Consider the following 22,097-nt stretch of genomic DNA (forward strand, 5'->3'; position numbering starts at 1 on the left):
TCTCTCACAAAATTGTGTTATTAGAATCAGAAATTGAGTATTTTTTTTCACAAAATTTCAAGTTTAAAAAACATACATTTCTGTAATATTCCAAAACTGTTATATATTTTTTTTCCTTTTTCACCCCCCAGAGCACTGCAGTTTTTAACCAACGAGGGGGCTCTACCGGAATCCTGCCCAGGGCCGCCGGTGAGCGGGGAACGGCCGTGGCTGCAGTTGTCGGAGCTGAGCTTCAGCCATCGGGATCCATCATGGAGGAGAAACAGAGGCTGTAGCGGAGTAACAAGAAGCTGCAGTCCGCCGTATCCACCTCTGCTTCGCCTTTTATCACGTAAAAACGGTAAGAGAAAACGTTGCGTAGTTTTTTTTCATAGCATTTAGCAAATAAACCATCTGCGCGTTGCTCGCTGTTGCGGATTAGCCTATAATGTTTGTGCTTTGGTTCGCTCATCAGACTGGAGAGGACCGAGCAATAATCACCGCGGTTTACCGTGTTGTACCCTTCTGAAAAGGAGGCACCAGTCCCTACGGGGTCCGTGGGTGGGTTTGCGTGGGTGTTTGTGAGCAGTAGGGACGATTTGAGCCCCAACAGAGTCTCCGCACACGGCAGGGTTCGGGCTCGCTGCTGCGGGAAGCCGCTCATTTACATGCGCGTTCATCCTCCAGCACCAGCAGCTCCAGATTCAGCACCACGGACAGCTCCAGATTCAGCACCACGGACAGCTCCAGATTCAGCACCACGGACAGCTCCACATCCAGCGCCCGTTCAGACACCCCCCTGACCTAAACCCTTCTGTTCTGTCCCCAGGCCAGCACCCACCCGAACCTGCACCCAACAGCCCACCTGGTCGGCACCTAAGAGCTCACAAGATGAAGCACTTTCTCAGGTAAAGCCGTTTTTAAGATGGAGGCAGAGCCGGATTTGTGTCAAAACGTGAAGGAATTCATTTTAAATTCACGCACGGCCGCTCTGTCCAGCCGTGTCTCTCCACATGAATTCCCAACTCCCCATTTAAGCTCTTCCCGGTCGATTATGTTATTGTGTGGACAGTAAGTGGTTGTTGTGAGGTGAATTGGCTCCAATGAGGAGAGGAGGCCTCTTAATAACGGAGCACGTGTTAACCAAGAGCTCTCCAGAGGTGTTGCTATTAATAGCTCTGCTGTCTCTTGTTGGATGCATGGGCAACCCATTTAAATGTAAAATAAAGCGGGCTAAAATGCGGAACCTTATGATTTAACTACAAATATTGAAATGTGTAAAAATGCTGAAAAACCCCTGACTAAATGGAGATTAAGAAGATTTAACTTATAGACAGAAAAAAGTTCTGGATATTTGTGACATCAAAACAATGGCTACGGAAATCCAATAGTATTGCATATTTGGCCCAACGTTGTCTCGATAGCTGGGTCAGGTATTCCTTAATGGGGCAGATACACGAGGCTGTCGTATGTAACACTTCTGCAGTCAAAGTGGCAAGAAAAAGCATGTGAACTCCATGAACTCAACAGGCTCTCTGCATTAAAGAATTTTTGCATCATAAAACATCAGTTTTCATCTTACTTGAAGGAATAATTTTACTGCTTTTAAAAAGCATCGTCTAGTTATCGAGGTTCCTGTCACTACTATCAGTAAAACCACCAAAAGGAACTTTGGATTTCCATTTCTGGTCTTCTCTGGGACCACTGCATGTCACTTTACGGCACTATGTCCCACATGAAGAGATTAATCTGGCTCACAGAGCAACAGTGGAAACCACTGCAGCGATGACTGAGAGACTTAAGAAGGCAACAACGGTAACAATCACAAAAATGAGAGTGACGGGCCGCTCGGTGGCGCACTGAGGCTACAGTCCTCCTCCTGCAGCGGTCGCGGGTTCGAATCCAGCCCAAAAAAATCTTAAAAAGAAAAAAAAAAAAAAAAAAAAAATGAGAGTGACAAAGATGGACCGAGCAAGAGAGTGAGTAAGAGTTTCACATAAAAGCGACTTAACCTCCACACCTATAGGGGGACCTGCTGAGCTAAAAGGTGCAAACTTATCTTTGGGCTGCTAGAAAGTGTGAACTGACTTTATCTAACTTACAATATAAGAAAAATATAGTAAGCTTACAATAATTAGCACAAAACACTTGATGTGAACACCTTTCTCTTCAGGAACTGAATGTTTATTGTGTATTTAATAATGATAGAATAGAACAGAACATGAGAGAATATACTTTATTGTCTTATCAGAGAAATTTGTCAGAGGCTGAGGTGCTGAAGAAAATAGCTCCCTTAAAAGAAGATTAAAACATAAAGACAATAAACTGATAAATAAAACTAAGACACCCTAGCTAACCAACAGCACACGTTGCATTCAACACTCCGAAATAACAAGCGATAAAACCATAAAAATACCTCAGTAATATTGCAAAATAACCTCAGATATTTTAGAATTTTTATTAAGGCAGGTATACAATTATTTATAAGTGATTTAGTTTGCATTTTAGATCTTTGTACCTCCAGCTAGAAGGTAAGGCTTTGTAATCAGAGTACAGGATGTGTGATGAATGATGAATGAATAAATGAATGAATGAATGAATGAATTTTTTGAATGAATGAATGAATGCATTTTTATATCGAACATGTATATAAAAATGAAAGTAAAAATAAAAAAATAAAAAGATAAACATTTAAATCTTCATATTCACATATGTTCGAAAAAAAGGAGTAGGAAGAAGTATACACTTTTTCCTAGTTCCTACCCCTTTATAACTCTATGGATTTACATTATTGCTATTATTATATCTACAGAATATCCATATAAATATAGTCTATATAAATACTACGTAAACATGCCTATTATTACATAATTATCCATATAAGTATATAGAAAATATAAATATTACATAAATATTATATCAATATCTAGAAAATACAAATATTATATAAATCTACATAAATATCCCTATAAATATATATGTGCTACATACCCAATAAATATGTAACATATATTTTTTTATATTTTTCTATAATTATAACTAGCCTTCTCAACATATAATATATACTACATAAATATCCACATAAATATTTAAACATATTTTAAGCAAGTATAATATACCTTTTTCCCTATTTTATTTGTTTATCACACTCCTCGTTAACCCATTTCCTCTTCCATATACCTGTTTATAAATACTTTTTTGTATCTCTTTTTAAACAGATTTATGTTAGTACTTTGTTTCATTTCCTGCTCCAAACTGTTCCACAGAGTCTTTTCATTGAATGCAGAATGCTTTTCATTGTTGTTCGTACTTTATGTTTTCTAAAATGTAGTTCTCCCCTTAGATTATAGCCCCTTTTTAACATTCCTCTGATATTTTTTGGTAGTAGATTATTCCTTGCTTGAACATTATTTGCGCTGTTTTGTATTTAACCAGATCCATACATTTCAGTGTGTGTGATTTTATAAACAGTGGGTTTGTGTGTTCTCTGTATCCTGCATTGTTTATTGTCCTTATGGATCTTTTCTGAAATGTGCATATCGGCTGTAGAGTGCTTCTGTAGGTGTTTCCCCAGACCTCTATGCAGTAAGATAGATATTTTAAGCACATGAACAGTATAGAGTATCTAATGATTTATGATCCAGAATGTGTCTTATTTTCCCAAGAATTGCAGTGCACTTTGCCAGCTTTGCTCGCACGTGGCTTACGTGTGGTCTCCAGCAGATTTTGTGGTCCAGGATTACACCAAGAAATTTAATTTAATTTACTTTTTCTATTTGTGTATTGTCTATTATTAAATCTATATGAGATTCTTTTTTTTGTTTTCCAAACAACATAATCTTAGTTTTGCTCAGATTTAGTGACAGTTTGTTTCTATCAAACCATAATTTTAGTTTGTGTATTTCTGTTGTATTTCTGTTCAAAATCTGCTGCAGACTCTCCCCAGAACAGAAAATATTTGTATCGTCTGCAAATAAAACAAATTTCAGTATTTTTGATACCCTGCATATGTCGTTGATGTATAATATAAACAATTTTGGACCCAATACCGACCCCTGTGGTACTCCACAAGTAATTTCCATATGTTTTGATTTATAATCACCTATTTGTACAAACTGCTGCCTGTTTCTTAAATAGCTCTTTAGCCAGCTCAACCCAACCCCCCTTATACTGTACCTTTCCAGTTTATTTTTTTAAATTTTATTTTTTTTATTATGTGTTGTGGTCGATTGTGTCAAAAGCTTTTTTTAAGTCCAAAAATACTCCAACTGCAATTTGTCTATACAATTTGTGATTTCTTATATTAACTCAATAAGTGCTAAAGATGTTGATCTGTCTGTTCTGAATCCATATTGACTGTCTGTAAGCAGATTGTGTTTTTCAATGAATTTGTCCAGAAACACAGTTAATAAGAATAATGTTCTCTATTTACAACAAGTAAAACATCGCACAAAGCAGGTTAGCATCCCCAAAAAACAAATATTAAATTCACAGAAAAGATGAGCAGGAGGAGAGAGAGCAACCATGAGGTACCAGAAACAGACTGGCAGGGAGATGAGGAAAGACTAAATGTAAACAATCGACCAGAAGAAGGAGCTAAGATGGAGGTCAAGGAAAACACAGAACAGGGGTTTAAAGAAAACACAACAAAACTAAGACCAATCAAAACTATCAAAGTAAAACCTCTATGTATTGGAAAAGTACCCTTCTGTCTCCAGCTATTCCAATTTTTATTGCTGAGCCCTTAAATGAGTTTGTCTTATCTGTTATTTGCTTCCCCAATTCCCCCCACTTGCTCTGCAAATTCATATCGCAATGAAATAAGATAATGAGGATTTGTTTTTCAGGTGAAGCCTTTCCTCTCCCTGTTATCGTCTCAAACACATTTAGCTTGATTATAAACCGTCAATCTTGCAGCTAATTTCCCCTGAAGTCTGTGTTTGCCCACACTAATTATACAAATGTGTTAACAGTTCACTGATGTAAAAATGATTCATGTAGCACTTTTTACGGCCTTGGCTGAGCAAAAAAAGTCAAAGAGCTCCACGTCAGTGATTTAGTCCTCCATCTTTGGAAAGGACAACAAAGAGCGTTAGATATCAATTAGATATCAGATAAGAAGGATCCTTAGGTCAAGCTCCAAAAACTCAATACTTTTACTTTGTAGACAGTAATAGCTCATTGAGAACAACCTTTCTTGATCACATTACAAATGAAATACAAAAAGCACACAAGTGATCATGTACATACAACAGAATAGTTAAAGTAAAGGACCTCCATGCTTCTAAATAAAACAATCATACTTTCAAAAGGTTTCAATGCTGTGTAAAATGTGAATAAAATCGGAATGCCACGAGTTGAAAATGTCATAGTCATATTTCATCCACAGATCACATACAGCATCTAAAATGCTTAAAAAAGGTCATTTTGACTTTGATGGCTGCAGCATGTCTCAAACAGAGTTTTACAGGCTGGTGTTTAATAGTCTTTAGTATACCCTCTTCTTTTAACAACAGTTCAGAAACATCTGGAGACTGAGGAGACCAGTAGCTGCAGGTCTCACTCTTCTACATGCAATTTTGCATCGTCTTGCTGAAATATGCAAGACCTTTCCTGAAAAAGATGCTACCTGGATGTGAGCGTTGGCTGCTCTAAAACCTGTATTTACCTTTCAGCATTAACGTATCTTCTCTAGATGTGCCAGATGCCTGTTCCCTATGCAAAATGCTGCTCTGCACTTTCAGAGATGCAGGCTTTTGAACTGAGCGCCGGAAACAAGCCGCATGCTTGGTAGGCTTGGGGCATAGCTGGAGGCAAAACAACGTCCACCGTAAGGGTGACGCGTTAGCAGCCCTATTTTAACTAGTTTTCAAAGTTGTGGATGAAAATAATACTTAAAACTCTTGTCTGAGTACCTGGGTGTGCTTCATCACCAGGACCGTGAGTGAACCCTGGCAGACGCAGACTAGCCCCTCCGCACGGTGATGGTTTAAGCATCACCCTCGTTTCTGATCCAGGTTCTGATTAGATGGCCACGATAACCACCACACGCTTTGTTAAACACACAACAGTAAATGCATCTTTTTAAACCTACCTGATATGACGCGTGCGCTGTAGATACAATCATTTTCTCCCCAGTCCCCTTGCTGTATTGCCTTTAACCAAAATTGTTTTCATCTTTGTTGATGGAGAGTTGCAGCCGGTATGCAATATCACTTTAATTTGGGCCCATTAGGGACATTTCTACTGTACTATTCTGGGACCCAATGAAAAGGCGTCTTAAAACCTTTATAAAGCCTACTAAATTGCTGTGAATATATATTATTCAGGCGTCTACTCTTTTGCTTCCAGCTAGCTGGGCTACGTCGTCGTGACCTCCAGAAGTCTTCTCAAATCAAATCAAACTTTAAGCATATTGCACTTTTCATACAACGGCAGCGCAAAGTGCTAATAAACTCAACATCAACATATAAAAACAAATACACATCAGGTAATTTTCACACACATCCTCACATTGATACCCACACAGCATCATAAATATCTGGCTTGACGCTGAGGTGAGGAACAATATCTTGGGGATCTATCCACACAAGGAGCCACCCGACCAATGACCAATGAGGGTGTCACCACGGGGTGCCTGCCCAGATCAGGGCCGGTGTTCTGCCATTCCATGCTCCCTGCCAGAAAATGCTACTTTGTGGTTCTGCGCATGCGCACAGTCGATTTTCAAAGTTTGATTGCAACGCCAAATTATTTCTTGCACGATGTAAAAAGGATAATATGGGATGTCGAGTATTTGATCCTTCAAAATACATTACCCATGACATGAATTGCATTACACTTTGTGAAAATTATACGATAAAGAGAGAAAAAAAACAATTCTATCGCTTTATTTGATATTCATTCGGCTATTCACCTTTATTTAACCAGACAGGTCATTAAGAACATTCTTATTTACAATGACGGCCTGGCAAGAGACAAGGACCACTTGGGGGAAAAGGACGTGGTTTAGGGAGTGAAACACAATAAAATTGTAGCTCTACAAAGATAGAAAACCATTAGGTAGCATTTTTTGGCAAAGCAGCAAAAAATGGCAGAACACCGGCCGGCTTAAGCTCATACAGCGATTTCCATCACCATACCTGTGAAAAGCTGCTTCATGTTATCACTGCTAAAGGTGGATTTGGATGCCATTGAATCGTGGGGGTACTTAGTATTGCCCACAGTTGTGTTTCTTGTTGACTTCATGGTTCTGAGAGCCGTGCAGTGATGTTGTATGTGACTGATACGAATTTTATCATTCACAAGCTTTTCTACATTTTACTGTGTTTTCACACACCGAGCAGTCCTCCCTCTGATGAACCGAGCGTTGTGTCCAGATCTGTGAAATTAATTGGCAGTGAGCAGACTCTGAACAAATGTGGGAATGTTTCATGTGTGCTACATCCTCCCGATCCACCTGGCAGCCCTGGTCTGCTTGTCGTTCACTTCACTGAAGGTTAAGAAAATTACGCGCAGTCTGTATGAGCTGTTTGACATGCCAGTCTCATCCACACGTCTAGAAGCAGGATTAATCCTGCTGGACCGGCTCATCATCTCCATGTTGACACAAGCAATGATTTTACATCGTGTTCCTTCAGCGTCGGAGGGATTTATTCCTGCCTGGAAGCAGCTTGTGTGGCTCACAGAGGGAGGTTTTTCCGGGTTATTCAGAGTGCAGGTGTGTTTTTAACTCAGCTTTGTGCCAACGTGAGCCGGAATAAAAGACAGGAAAAACCTAAAAAGAAGTGTTTTTAGATGAAGACTGGGGATGGTATTATTTCTTAATGGGTCACTAAACGTTTCCCAAGACATTCCCGCTTTCACTCTCAGCATCTGCTTCAAAAATAGTCCGCTTTGATCCGCTGCAAGGCGCTTGTGCGAATTAAGACGTGAAGCCTCTGATTTTCTGCTGGTAATACGTCTCCTTGTGGTGCTCTCACTCCGTCAGGGGTGCTTCTGCTCATCTTTAGGTCTCTGTTGATTTTATAGTTGTTTTGTTACTCAACAAAAATGTCTAAAATGTGACCAATCTATTTCAGGTTTTTGGGAACTCTGAAGAGACCCGATAAATATTTTTTTTTGAAAGACTGGACACCAGTGAAAAGTAGAAACTTGACAAAAAACCCTTTTTTACTCTTATCCTGATTAGTCGCTGGATTAACTTTAGAAAAGCCCAAAATATTCGGGTTGTTTACATTCTTATTAGATACGTGGATTTCTGAGAACTTTGCACTAAAGTTTACACAATAATAATAAAAAAAAGACATGTTTTCCCAATAACACCAAAAATGATTATTTTAGAAACTGTTCAAGACAAAACTGGGGCTGTTTTGACTTTCAGGACATAATACACACTTTTCTTACAGCTTTTCATTCTGTTCATTTAAAACATTTTGAGTTTTCAACTTCAGGAGTAAAATTCAGAAAAAAACCTGTAAAAGCCGACATGAGAAGGAAACGTTTACCCCAAAAAACTCATGCTATGGTGTGATATCTGCTAACTGTGGCCTGTGATGTGTTTGTTCATCTCCTCCCGTCTTCCTCTCCAGGGTGGTGACCCAGTTTTTCGTCTTTCTCTACTGCAAATGTCTGTGGCGGGGTCTCAAGTTTGTGGTCAGGAAGTTTACGGGGCGCTGCGAACTGCAGCGAATCTGCTACAACAACAAACATGGAGCTCGCAGGACCCTCAAGATCGGTGCGTCCCTCTGCTCTTCACTACATTGGTTATGTGCAGGGAACTGTTATTACAAGATAGATGGTTCTTATATTTAGCACTGCTCCCTGGTCAGAGAGTGGGCCGGTTCTTGGGGGCGTGGGGCCATGAGGCTATTGGCCCCATCTGAAATCTGATTGGCTCCCGGAAGTTCCAGGAGTGAGGGTTGTAGATGGGTGTAATTCCATGCCTAAACACTTGGGGTCACCAATGTACCAATAGGACTGCTCACCGCCAATAAAACCTACAGAAGCAGAAAAAGAAAGTTTGAAACGCTCTAGCTGCAGAAGGACAGAAGACCAGTTTCATTATAAACATATCTATGTTCCATAATGTGCACTTATATATATATAATGGCTATATTGAGTGCATCTTCATGAAGTACAAGTACCCTGATGGTGCACTCAGAACCGGTCAGAACTTCATGGGTTCGTGGTCATCAGAAGTGATGGGACGCTCATTTGATACATTTGTCTGATAAAAAGAGTAAGATACAAACTAAACTCTAAATATATCAATCATTATGAGGAAAACTGTTATTTTTCCCTCTTAATTTCAAAACACGGATAAGTCAAATCTGGGTGGCTTCATGGTTGTGACCTGGGTGGAGCAGCCAGAAAAGACTGCTGTTCTTGCTACTGCTGCTCCAGGTCTCCCTTGCAAAAGAGATCTTGTATCTCAATGGGACTTCCTGGTTAAACAAAGGTTAAAAAAAAAACAAAAAAACTGTATGTTATGGTTTGACCCTTTCACCTTTTTCCTTCCAGAGTCGTCCCTGCGGTACTCCAAGAATGAGGTATGGCGCTCCACATCAGGCGTTATTTTACATACGTGTTACACCCGGTCTATAAACGCGTCCCCCATACTTGGTTTTTAACCTGTCGTCTTCTCCAGCTGCTGCAGTCGGCCCTCAGCGTCCACCCTGACAAAGTAGAGAAGACCATCGACAACATCATGGCCTTGAAGAAGATCAACCTGGACACCAACCCACAGTGAGACGTCGCACCACCACACGTCCCACGCGTCCTGCTCCTCTGTTAGACTGCTGGTAACAGCAGTTACCTGTCCCCGTGTGTCCCCAGGTTGGGCATCTCCCTGCAGGCCAGCCTGCTGCAGATTGTGGGCTACAGGAGTCTGGTGGCGGAGGTGGAGAAGTTACGAAGGGAACCGTACGACTGTGAAAACACTGAACACGAGGAGATGCTGATGAAGGTCCGCGCCTCTCTGTATCACTTCACACCAGAATAATTTAATTACGTCTCGGATCCACGCTCATCTTCTATGTACCACCAAACCTTCACCAGATTTTAGACACATTTCTGCCCCTTATGTGGGAGTGGATCACAAGTCCCCAGGCCTTCCTCGCCCCAGCTGCCTCCTCCATGTTTAAAATACTGGCAGGTAGCTAGCATCTTGCGCAACACACCTCCACTGGTTCCTTTTGATGAGGCGGAGCTCCTCACTGTATCCCAAGGGTTAGCCCGGTCATCAGTTGGAGGAAGTTCAGTTCGACTGCTTGTCTTTCGATCCCTACCCACGGCCCATAACTTTAGGTGACAACCGGACCACAAATCAGCTGAAAATCAATATGTGTCTCACATGAATCTTCACCGCTGAAGACAGTTAACAGTCTCCAAGGTGTCATTTGATTGTAAAGCTCCTGCTCTGTTTTATGATTGCTTGTACAAGATCCTGATACATCTGAGCTTCTCCATCTCAACAACATGCTGGTGTAGATTCTAAGTCATCCAAGCCACTCCAAGCTCCGCTTCCCCGGCAGGCGCGTCTCCTTCTCGGTCGCCACGGAGCTGCCGCGTTATCGACGCAGCCCTACGCCGTAGGGTACGGCGTAGGGTGCGCGTCGCTGCGTACCCTACGGCGTAGGCTCTGTGTCGGTGTAACGCAGTAAGCGGTGGTCAAGACCAGAGACCATTTATTTAATAGCTTGGAGAACAGATGCTGGATCATCTGTAGTTTTGTAGTAAACAAAAGGCGCACGTTAGAGCAGATTTGTTGTTGTTTTGGCGCATAATGTGACGTTCGAAAACGCAAAACTCCGGTTGTGTGTGTCTACACGCATCTACATAAACAGAGTTTTCCAAAATCTTCACTTTGCCCAGAGTTTTTTTAAACCTTCGTTTATTTGCGTTTTCATGTGGATGACAGGTCAAAACGTAGGAAAATATCTCCGGTTTAGCAGATATCCGCAGATATCCGGCTACGTGTGGACGGGGTCTAAATCTTCAGGACAGAAGGTGAAATGACTTCACTAACAAAAGAAAAGAATATCACCTATTCCACCTTTAACTACCACTAATGCTCAATGTTTAAAACTTTCTGATTTTAGGAAGCAGCCACGCCTTCAGCAGTTTAGGTCAAATCTCTCAGTAGCTCTGTTTGCTTTATCACACACTCGCCGCGCATGGCTAACTTGTATTGACTGTATTGAGCACTGAAGCTTGTTTGTTTCTTGCAGCTCTGGAAGGAGCTGCGTCCCGACACGCCCCTCACGGGCCGCATCTCTAAACAGTGGTGTGAAATCGGTTTCCAAGGCAGCGACCCCAAGACGGACTTCCGAGGCATGGGCCTGCTGGGCCTGCACAACCTGCTGTAAGCTCCGTAGTAACACCTACCATCACAGTCCCAAAATAGTCTCCAGGCTCCAGAGCTCATATTTTACAGGAGCGTCTTTAGTTGGCTACACGACATCATAGTTGGACTTTTCTTTTTTTTCTTTTATCTTTTTACAGGTATTTTGCAGAACATGACAAGGCCACAGCTCTGCAGATGCTGCAGGACTCCCTGCAACCAAAGCACAAGTAGGTTTAACTTAGTGTACACGTTATAATATCCAATAGTAAAACCAACACTACTAAGTGTATAAAAATACAGCTTTCATTATAAACAGGAAATGAATACTGATGACTGAAATCAATGTTTGTGCTCTGAATTATAGTCTGAAAGAAGAAGGAGGTCATTTGTTTGGTGTTTCTCAGATTCCAGCTGATTTGTGCAATCGAGTTAAACTTAATCAGATTCTGAACATCTGCTGTGTTTTTGAAGGAAAACAAAAGATCGCTGTTTAAAGCAGAACTTGGCAATGTCTAAGTTTACTTTTTCACATCCTGGTAGGAGCTGTCTCGTTGGTCAGCTGTGCTTTACTGTGCCAGTCACTTCACAACGGCAGATAATATGGATTTATATTTTTATTTAGATGCTGAGAACCACAGATTTGGGAATAATCAAATGACTGCCATAATGATCAAAACAAGATACTTTTCTTATGACTTCTGATGGAGTAATTGCATATTAAGACCCTGTCCCAATACTCCCACTACCCCTCGTTTTCATCCCTACCCCTAAATTTTGCGCGTTCCCGTGAGGGTAGTGGTGTCCCAATTCCTCTTTCCACCTAGGGGTAGTGACGAAAAGTAGTGTAGTGGCTATGAATCTCTCCCTTCCGATCCTCACTAGCTGAACTAGGGACAAAAAAATTTCCCAGAATGCTTTTAGTCGTCATTTGCGGACTGAATCAAAAGAAAAAAAAACATGGCGGACATTTCTTATTTTTTAGTGAATAAAATCAATATTTTGAGTTAGTTTCTAACTAAAAATGCGTTTTGTTTACATTTCTAGCGAGAAATATATATTTTACTTTCATAATATTCACTCAGTGAATGTACATAATCACTAGTTTGCCCGTTTGCCGAAGATCACGCCAGAATAAAGGCTGATTTATGGTTCCGCGTTACACCAACGCAGAGCCTACGGCGTAGGTTACGTAACCTACGCCGTAGGCTCTGCGTCGATGTTACGCGGCGACGCGCACCGTACGCCGTACCCTATGCCGTAGGCTCTGCGTCGATGTTACGCGGTGATGCGCACCCTACGCCGTACCCTATGCAGTAGGCTCTGCGTCGATTTAACGCGGACCCATAAATCAGCTCCGGAGTCGGCAGGCAGAAATCTCGAAATTTTCAGAGCAAATTCTTAACAGGCGTAGCTACAACTGTTAGATTTCATCTATTGAACCAACATTTATCTTCCTAAATGATTTATTTCAGCCAGCGGTAATTCTCAACAGAGCTGCAGGTTTCTCCCCGGGACGACGGCGCAGGTTGACCTGGCGATCACGTCTGTACGTGAGCTGCTGCTGCTGCTGCTGCTGCGCCCCGGACCGGCGGCTCTTCTCATCTCCGAAAACATCGGGTCAAATTTCTTAACAGGCATTATTTGGATAAACTGAGCCCAGGTTGGGGATCTTAACGGTTACTTTTACGCCTGAAAAAATATTAAAACTTAATAAAGTGGCATATTAACAGCGCTACAGCTGAAATTAAAACAGCTTTTGGCTCTCAGCTTCCTGATTAGTGGTGGTGCTGAAAGTAGGAGTAGGGGGAGTTAAGTATTGGGACAGGCCCCTGGGAAGATTTCAAGTGCCCTAAAATCTGTCCCTTCTTTTTTAGGGCTAGTGAAAGAAAGTAGGGCTAGTGAAAGAAAGTAGGGCTAGTGAAAGAAAGTAGGGGGAGTATTGGGATTGGGCCTTAAGTCAATTATTTTTTACAGCTTCCCGACTGTAAATGAAGAGACGGCCTCAGGAGATCCAGCAGATCAGAGCCGGTTCACCACCGGGCCGTCTACAGAGAACCCTTCCTCTTGCTAGGTTTAAATTACATGCAACATGATGACCTTTTGTAGCCTGAAAATGTCAAGACTTGTACCCAACATGTATTGCTGAAAAAACCTCAAAACCATCAGAGCTTGGAGGATTCTGTAAACAGTGTGTTCTACAGTTGCCATGGTTACAAGGCATGCAGTGCTTGCATGACAGCCTCTTGTGAGGGGAGGGGCTTTGGAGGCAGAGCTGAAGCACAGGAGAGAGGGAGGGGCCTTCTTATTTGTTTATACTTTTAAATCTTCATCTTAAGATGACCAGGTTCTGCTTTAAAGCTGCACTTGCAGCACCAATGCTGATATGTGTTGATTGAGACCAAAACGAACCAGAAAGTAGTCAGAAATGGAGTCTAAATGACATAAATGTTCTTCTACACCTTCTTCCTTGAACCACCAATCAAATGAGCTTCAAGATTTATGTTAAGCTTGGTGTATTTCCTGATTTCTAAACCCCATTTAATCACCCCCCGCTCTGCATTCGCTGCACTCTGCTCAGCCACATTCACTTTTACTACTTGATGACATTGACTGCTTCATTTTCTCTGACTGCTGCTGGTTTTATTGTTTGTCATCTGCACCCCAGTGAGCCGTCTCATTTCTCAAATGAAGAATCTTCCTTTTCTTTCCCCCTCCGCCTCCATCTCTGTCCATGCCCTGTGTTTTTGTCTGTCTCGTGCACTATAGGAACACACACAGAAAACCAAGGTACTCCACTTCACTTTCATTCACTTGCTGTTTTCTTCATTCATAGCTTATTATTTCATTAATATTTCATGCATTTAAAGCTGCACTAAACAGTTTATTGCATGTAAACAGAGAAGTTTTACTAAAGTGTAACATTTAGTTAAAAACTGTATCTTTATAGACATTTTTGACCAGTTACTGAATATTTCTACCTTCAGACTGCCGACTTGAAAAAACTCTTTTTTACAAGTAATTGATCGGTTCAGCTTTACTTGATTATCTGAAAATTATTCTTAATGCTAGGTTTGAATTTTAAGGCTCAGGACCTCAGCTGACCTTTGACTGGACTTCGTGCTGGACGAAACAAAAACCTAAGAAAAAAGGAACATTTCTATTCACAGCTTTATATCTTTGACACAGTAAATATATTTGGTGTCAGTGTTTCTTCACGTATAGATGGTTGCTGACTCACGTGTGTCCTTCACAGCGAGGTAAACAAGCCTGAATGGGAACAGAAGAACCTCGACAAAGCTATCGGGTAAGTCTGTGCACGTGTTCCTGTGTGTGAGGAGGCGCCGCCGCTGCTGCAGATGTGTGATCGTTGGCCTAAATACAGAGCGGTTTATGCATAACGGGGTAAGATGGTGTAATGGTGTGTTCACGGCTCTGTGTCTCGATGTTCTGCCTTCATCACCTCTGAAAAGCCCAGATGTTCACGAACCATGATCCAGCCAAAGCTAAGGTGTTTAAATGTGGCTGATATGTGATCTGAACATCCTCTTCAGGCATAATTTACTTCTCACCTCTGTTCACTTTTTCTGTACAACCACAATTCAGTCATACAGCTGTTGAAAAGCGTGAGAACGCAACGTCAACTGTGAAAGAAGAACTAGACGAAACCCAGTGGGACCTGGTTAGACTTGTTGCGGTCAGGCGTCTTTTACTGGAAGAGGCCGTGAACTGATCCCCGGTGGCTCCTGGCTCCACAGCGGAGGAGCTGCGAGCGAGATGTGGATGTTTCTGAAGCGAAATCAGAAACGATTGCTGCGTTTAGCTACTACAAGCTGCCTATCTAGCCGAGCTTTGTCCTGGGACCCGTCCAGAACAGCAACCACGTTATGCTCCGCTCAGATATCAACACAGTGCTACGCAACAAACGTGATGACAGATAGACGTTGGCCGTGCCAGCCGCCATTCAAGAGACCACACCCCTAATTAAAAATTCACCCCGGTACAGTCGTCATGGATGTGAAATCTAGTGATACGGACCAAAACCGTTCTTTTGAACAAGTCTGTAAATGTTTATTTCTTGTGAAAGATAAATTTGGAGATTCAAATGTTTGGGATCAGTGGAGATTAACGTGTTTCTGGGGGCCCCAGTGGTCAGTCGAGGAACTGCAACCTTTCTTCAAACCAGTAGTTAGGATGTTAACGCTTGTTAATGTAAATACAACGATTACATTACTGTCATGTAGTTGTCTTTAATTAAAAGGCAGAGCCCTGGACGTGCCTACATGAGGGTAGATATGAACAAAAGCGGCGTGCACTGTGACATCCGTGCCTCCTTGTGTTAAAGAAACACTCTACTGCTACTACTACTGTCATTTAGCAGACGCTTTTATCCAAAGCGACTTACATCTGAGAGAACAACACAAGCACAAAATCACATAGACACTCACATAGATAAAATCACACACGCACCTGTATCAGGTCTAGGTGAACACACAGGAAGAGACACCTGTGGTGGTAATATTATTTGGTCAAACCTTGTGACCCTGTCTCTCTGGTGCCACCAGCAGTAACTTTACAGTAACTTTTTAAAAACGTCTTAACTTTTTTGCTTGAGTTGCTTCATAGGAAATAGCCTGCCTCATCTGTAGTCATACTGCTCCCATGAAGCGGCTGTCCCAGGGCCGGTCCATCACACAGTGGAGGTGGTTGACCACCATCTGTCTAAAGCAGGTCATAAAAGGACAAACGCAGTCACACTTTCTCCCAAATTACCATGTTCAGCTTTGCTGCTGGATGTAGCTAAATCCCTTTAAAGAGGCTTGGTCCAGCTGCACAGCTGCTGTTTGGTGAAAGTGCTGATTTTTATTCTGCTTCCTCTGTCAACACTTCTGAGCACGAACACCGGCTGTGAGGCACAGCTGCGGATCAAAGTATGTGCTGCGCAGCATTTCGTAGTGGGTTTACTTTTCACAAAAGTGCTCTTCAGCTGAAATACTCGGCTAAAAGAGTCTTCGGTCGCCGACTGGACCTCATCTCAGTCACGATAAATCTTTTCACTACAGCTGAAGTGTGTGGCGACACTAAAAGTATTACATCTGATAAAGAGTTTGGATATTGGATGGAGTTCTGGTAATGAGTCATTCTGCTGTGAAAAGAACCGGCCTTTCTTGTCGCCTCCTTGCAGTTATTCCTTTGCCATTGTGGGCATCAACATCACAGACCTGGCGTACTCTCTGCTGGTGAGCGGCGCTCTGAAGACCCACCTCTACAACGTAGCTCCGGAGATGCCCAGCCTCCTGAACTTTCAGCAGACCTTCTGTGAGTACGGTTGATGATGATGTACAGTAGCATACGGACGTCACGGCTGTTTTTATAGTCCTACAAGACGTAACTGGCAGGTGGGTGACGTAGTCCTCCAGGATGTTTTGGACAAAACCATCCTGGAGGACCCTGTGGACATGGATCTGATCATCCATCAATATGCAGAAGTATTCCTTCAGAGGAATGGATGATGAGAAATCCACAAAGTCTGTCTCTCACGTGGGACGACAGGACGTTAGTATAAACAGAATCAAGGTTTTATAAATCACAACTGCTTATTATATGGTCTTTGCTGTCAAAGAGATCATTTGGTCCGAGTTTAGTCTGAATTCATGGTTTCTGACTGGGACGTGGTCTGAGGTGACCTTGATGCATCAACTTCCGCCCAGTCAGAAGTCAGGAAAAAAAGACGACTTATTGGATGAGGAAGCTGCGATGGACTGGCGACCTGTCCAGGGTGGACCCCTGCCCATCGCCTGTAATGAGCTGAGATAGGCTCCAGCAGACCCCTGCAAAGGATAAAGCGGGTATAGAAAATGGATGGATGGATGAGGAAGTAAAAAAAATGGATAACACGGTCTCACAAACCGCACAGCTTGTGATTTTGTCGCGTTTATCGAAGTTTTGGATGTGTTGCTTTTTCTGTCCGAATGATGTGAAGAGAATTTAAACATTAGGTTTGAAAACCGAAGGATGATTTTGAATAAATCCAGTCGGAGAATGCAGCGCAGTGACAACACAATCCATCTCCATGGCAGGTTACCTGATGCAAGAGTTCCAACGCTTCTGGATCGAGGAGGATCCCTGTGACATCATGGAGTTCAACCGGGTACGCTCCAAGTTCCACCGGAGGATCCTGCGACAGTTGAAGAACCCGGACATGGCTCTGTGTCCCCACTTCTCTGCCTCCGACCTCCACCTGGTCAACCTCTAAATCCACCGCCGCCGCCGCCGCCACCCTCACCCTCACCCTCACCCAGCCCTACACATCCCCACCAAGGTCTCCCCCGGGTGTTCGGTATGCCGTGAAACATCAGAAGAACCCGTACACTTTACGGAGGTGGTTTTCACAAGCTGCTGGACACACCCGAGGAGACTCTCATCCTTCTCTGCTCAGCCCAACTCGTCCAAGCTAACATCACGTCGCGTCACTGCCAACTTCACCACACACACATAAAAGACGCTCACAAACCTTCACTCTCAGCCTGACGTCAGCCGAATCTCAAAGTCAGAGTAAAGAACTAATTCCTAGCTCTTTTAAGGTTTTCAAATCACAGAAGAAGAAAGAAATTTGTCACCAACTTCTCAGCCAAAATGAATCATTATTACACCTGCCGTCCCTCCTCAAGGAGGCGCCATAAGGACCAAAGCTATGTGTCTTCCTCCCTGGATGCTGATCCAGGATACCGGTGGCACTGGTGGAGAAGGTATCTGAGGTCCTGTAGGACTCAATGGATTTAATAAGACTTCCCAACACCCAGACTGGGACCTGGAATCAACCTCCTGGTCAAAAGTGAGAAATACGGCTGAGCTTGCTCGTGGCATCCCTTGTTGTTGTTGCTCCCACAGTCAGGGTGTTGGAGGAGTTAGAGAGGCGAGCCGGGAAGAGGGAACTCTGGGTCTCTGGTCCCAGTTAAGCTGCAGAAAAATGGTGCTCTTCAGCTCCTCTCAAGATGAGTTAAGGTTACTTTTTGAGGACTTCTCTTTAAATTAGGTCGGAGATCTGAAGAATCTGGCATCCAGAGAAGATGAATTGCTTACAAACACTCAGCTAAAGTACATGTGATGGTTTCCTCCGCCCAAGAGTAGCGCATAGGCCTGTTACTGGAGTTATGGCGTGAAGGTTGAGACTGGCGTTAGCCTGCCTTGAATACCCATGCCCCCCACATCACAGATCTTCATATTTCTAAACAATTAAAAGTATTTTTAACGATTTAAACGATTTATCAGTCTGGCTCCACAAGTCAGTACATCACAGCTGTAACTCGGTTTAAGAGCTTACAATCCGTTACAACACGTTAGCATGCAGATGCTAACGTGAATGTGCTTTACTCTGACTTTAAGTGTTCACCGAAAAATCCAATGTTTTCATTATGAGGACTCTCTCTCTCACACACACACACACACACACACACACACACACACACACACACACACACACACACACACACACACACACACACACACACACACACACACACACACACACACACACTGCCTCCACAGCGTCACCACAGCGTCAGACCACCAGCATCACAGACGACCATAGCGATTGTAGTTGTGCATGAGAAGGCTGTCACCAGTCATTGTTGCTTTAATGATTCATGACGATTGTATCAGCCGTTACACCTCACTTTTCGATTATTTGCTCGTTTGAACTATATTAACCAAATTTACTTACTCAGCCAAAAAAAATGTGTTTTTAGATTGTAAAATGGTAAGAAGGGTTTGGCGGTTAGTTTGCCAGGTGTCAGACCTGAGCTGAATTTTTTAAGTTCAAGAAATGTAAAAACATAAATATGATGATGATTAGATGAGCTGTGAGAGAAAAATCTAACGGCACCGATTCAATCAATGTTAACGAAGCACTTCACCTTTGATCTTTGTTTTTAGCGAACCGCTGTTATTACAGTCTTCTGGTTTATCTTCACATGACATTGATGTGGAGAACTTAAAGGGATATGCCAACATTTTAAGAGTACTCTGAAGCTGTCCTGCCGCCATTTACGATTTAGCTAGCCGCAATTTGATCAGCTGATGTTCACGTTGAAGTATCGAAAGTTGTAAATTCCCAGAGTTTTGATGGAAGCAATGTTCCCTTCGGGATGGGTGGAACCCCCAATGCAGTCGGAGGACCCTTGACATCAGTCCATTTAAAGTGAACAGATGGCGGCGCACATTGGCCTAATGGTGAGCACATTAGTGTGGAGTATCCAGGTTTCCCCCCACTAGCAAGAAAAGTGTCCGTTTGGCCAAGTTGCAATCGTAAATAGCTTGTAAGAGTAATTGCAGTTGTTTCTCTAAATACATCCCTGTGATGGACTTCAGGATGTAGCTAGCTGGGACGGACCCCATCAGACTCGCGCTACCCTAAATACGAAGAAGTGGGAATAGATGAATGAAACGTTGCGAGTGTTGGTAAATCAGCTTTTCCACCACTATGTTGGCGTATCCCTTTAATCAAACAGCAGCAGTTCTTTTCTAGTGGGCTCAAACCACTTTATTGATATTCACAAAAAGGTTTCTTCCTTCTTTGGCACTGAATGTGCTTAATTAATCAATGTGCAGAAGAAAAAGAATTTCTTCACAAATGTTTTGCCTTTGATTTGACCCGCAGAGATCTGGTCACGAATGTTCCACCTGCTCACGTTCACGATTGTTTGGTTCTGTTCATTCACTGAATGTGACGCTGCGTCCACCGTTGTATCAGCCAAAGCAATAATTTCACATTTATCTCAACGCTCATTGCTTTAAATGTGTTTGTTTGCACCACGCGTGCCTAAATATCTTTTGCTTTCTGTTTTTTTTTAAGAGCTGAAATGCAAAATCAATGAATAGCTGCTAGATGGAGAATCAAAATATGACATTTTACTCGCAGGCACATCCCTGAGCTGCTACGCTGCGTTTTACAGTGTCTGAAAGATATTAAATGTCGAGACGCTTCGTAGAGGACGAATTAAGATGGCTGATAAAATATAAGAGAGCTGATGGTGATTGTTAATGAATCCTAAAAGCTGGAGGCATTGATCTGCCAGTCAATGCCCCTCCTGCTCGGCTCCCAGCGTCCGTCCGACTTAAATGAAAAAGTTAAATGTCAAAATATGATTTGAGATTACTTTTAAGTCATTTTAAACTGCAAGCTGGGGGTCAGGGAAGAGTCAGACTTGTGTATCACTCAGGCAGCGGTTCGTTTGTTATTTCAGCTCTCACTTAAACATTGAGTTCTCACAGAAAAATAAAAAAAAGATAAAAACCCACAACGTGACATTGTCCTTCACGCAGCAGCGGTGCTTCTGCTGCCATCACTGTACCTAACATCCATCCACTCAACGCATGACAAACGTCACCACAAAACCTAAAACTTGGAGAACTTTATTTTGCTGCCATGCTTGCACTGTTGATTGTGTTTTAAATGATATTGAACGTGAATGCTTTTAGTCAGTATTAAGCAGCTGTTTACTTCAGTGAATGTTTGCTTTGCTTTATTTATGTCAGCTTGACACAAATGCTGTTTTATTTACGGTAATTAATTAGTCATTTGTTTTATATGGGCCAGTGAGCCCCTCTAACTGTAGATGAACTTAGTCTGATACTGCTGTGTATATTTAAGCTTTGAAACTCCCTACAAGACCTGGATCTGCTTGATATTTTCATTGTCGCTTCTGTATTCTTGTCTGTGCTGTACTTTTTGAAACCTGAATAAAAAGTGTCCGTTAAAGTCGTCATTGGCTATGTTCCTGCACTGAAGTCTTTTAGCTGTTTTTATGTCTTTTTGCTCGGTTTCACACATTTATTATGATGTGATATTTCTCTCACGTGTTGACAGAAACCAAATCAGAAAATTCTTATTCATAAAGAGAGGGCAGTTCTCGGGCATCAAACCCCAAAGTCAGATCAAATATGCTTCACCAGCTTGAATACGAGTCCTTGAAAAGTGCGTCGGCACCTCTGTAGTTGCAGGTTGTTAAGCAACAGGTTAAAGAGCCAGCTGCCCGTTCTGCACCTCAAAGAAAAGTTCTGAAGGAGGCGGGTTGTTTGTATAAGTGGCAGAATCAGAACAACTGTGACACAAAAACCACAGTGATCGCCAGGGTTTTTACCACAACGCCAGCGTTTCTACCTCAAGGGCAGCATTTCTGTTAGGAATTGAGGTTGTAGTCGGACCCATATGTAGGAGAGCAGGAGGCAGGAGTTCCAAAGAACTGTGATTTATTTAACTAAACAAAAAGCGCTGCTTAGCAGGATGGCAAAAACCCAGAACATGAATCAAAAACTACAAAACCTGACATGAAAAGACGGAGGGAGGAAACGGTACGGACCAGCAGGGAGCAAGGGAAAGACAAGACCAGATATACACAAGGGTTAACGAGACACCGGTGCAGACAATCAGGGCCATGGGAAACAGGAAAGTCAAACTATAACTGAAACACAAAGACAGAGGCTTCAAAATAAAACAGGACACTACCAAAACCACAACACATTTCTACCCCAACACCAACATTTGCTCCTCAATGCCAGCGTTTCCTCCTCAATGCCAGCGTTTCCTCTTCAACGCCAGCGTTTCCTCCTCAGTGACAATGTTTCTACCCCAACGCCAGAATTTCTACCCCAACGCAGGCATTTCTACCCCAACGCAGGCATTTCTACCTCAACACGAGCGTTTCTACCTCCAGCGCCAGTGTTTCCTAACCAATGCCACCGTTTCTACCCCAATTCAAGCGTTTCCACCTCA

The 22,097-nt window shown here is 42.6% G+C and overlaps 1 protein-coding gene across 2 annotated transcripts; it reads left to right on the forward strand.

The window, feature by feature from the left end:
- Positions 1 to 217: 217 nt before the first annotated feature.
- On the forward strand, positions 218 to 17,605 carry elmod1 (ELMO/CED-12 domain containing 1). Of its 2 annotated transcripts, XM_061740332.1 has the most exons (12): positions 218 to 340; positions 809 to 887; positions 8,571 to 8,716; positions 9,502 to 9,530; positions 9,629 to 9,726; positions 9,817 to 9,946; positions 11,211 to 11,344; positions 11,485 to 11,553; positions 14,093 to 14,113; positions 14,580 to 14,630; positions 16,509 to 16,642; positions 17,404 to 17,605. In XM_061740332.1, exons 2-12 carry the CDS (start codon positions 871 to 873, stop codon positions 17,577 to 17,579), a joined length of 1,005 nt encoding a protein of 334 aa, XP_061596316.1. In that variant the 5' UTR covers positions 218 to 340; positions 809 to 870; the 3' UTR covers positions 17,580 to 17,605. The 2 variants fall into 2 exon arrangements, with proteins under 2 accessions (XP_061596316.1, XP_061596317.1); XM_061740333.1 differs by lacking the exon at positions 14,093 to 14,113.
- The last annotated feature ends 4,492 nt before the right edge of the window (positions 17,606 to 22,097 follow it).

Source organism: Cololabis saira, chromosome 14 (assembly GCF_033807715.1).
Source record: "Cololabis saira isolate AMF1-May2022 chromosome 14, fColSai1.1, whole genome shotgun sequence".
NCBI classification, from domain to species: Eukaryota; Metazoa; Chordata; class Actinopteri; order Beloniformes; family Belonidae; genus Cololabis; species Cololabis saira.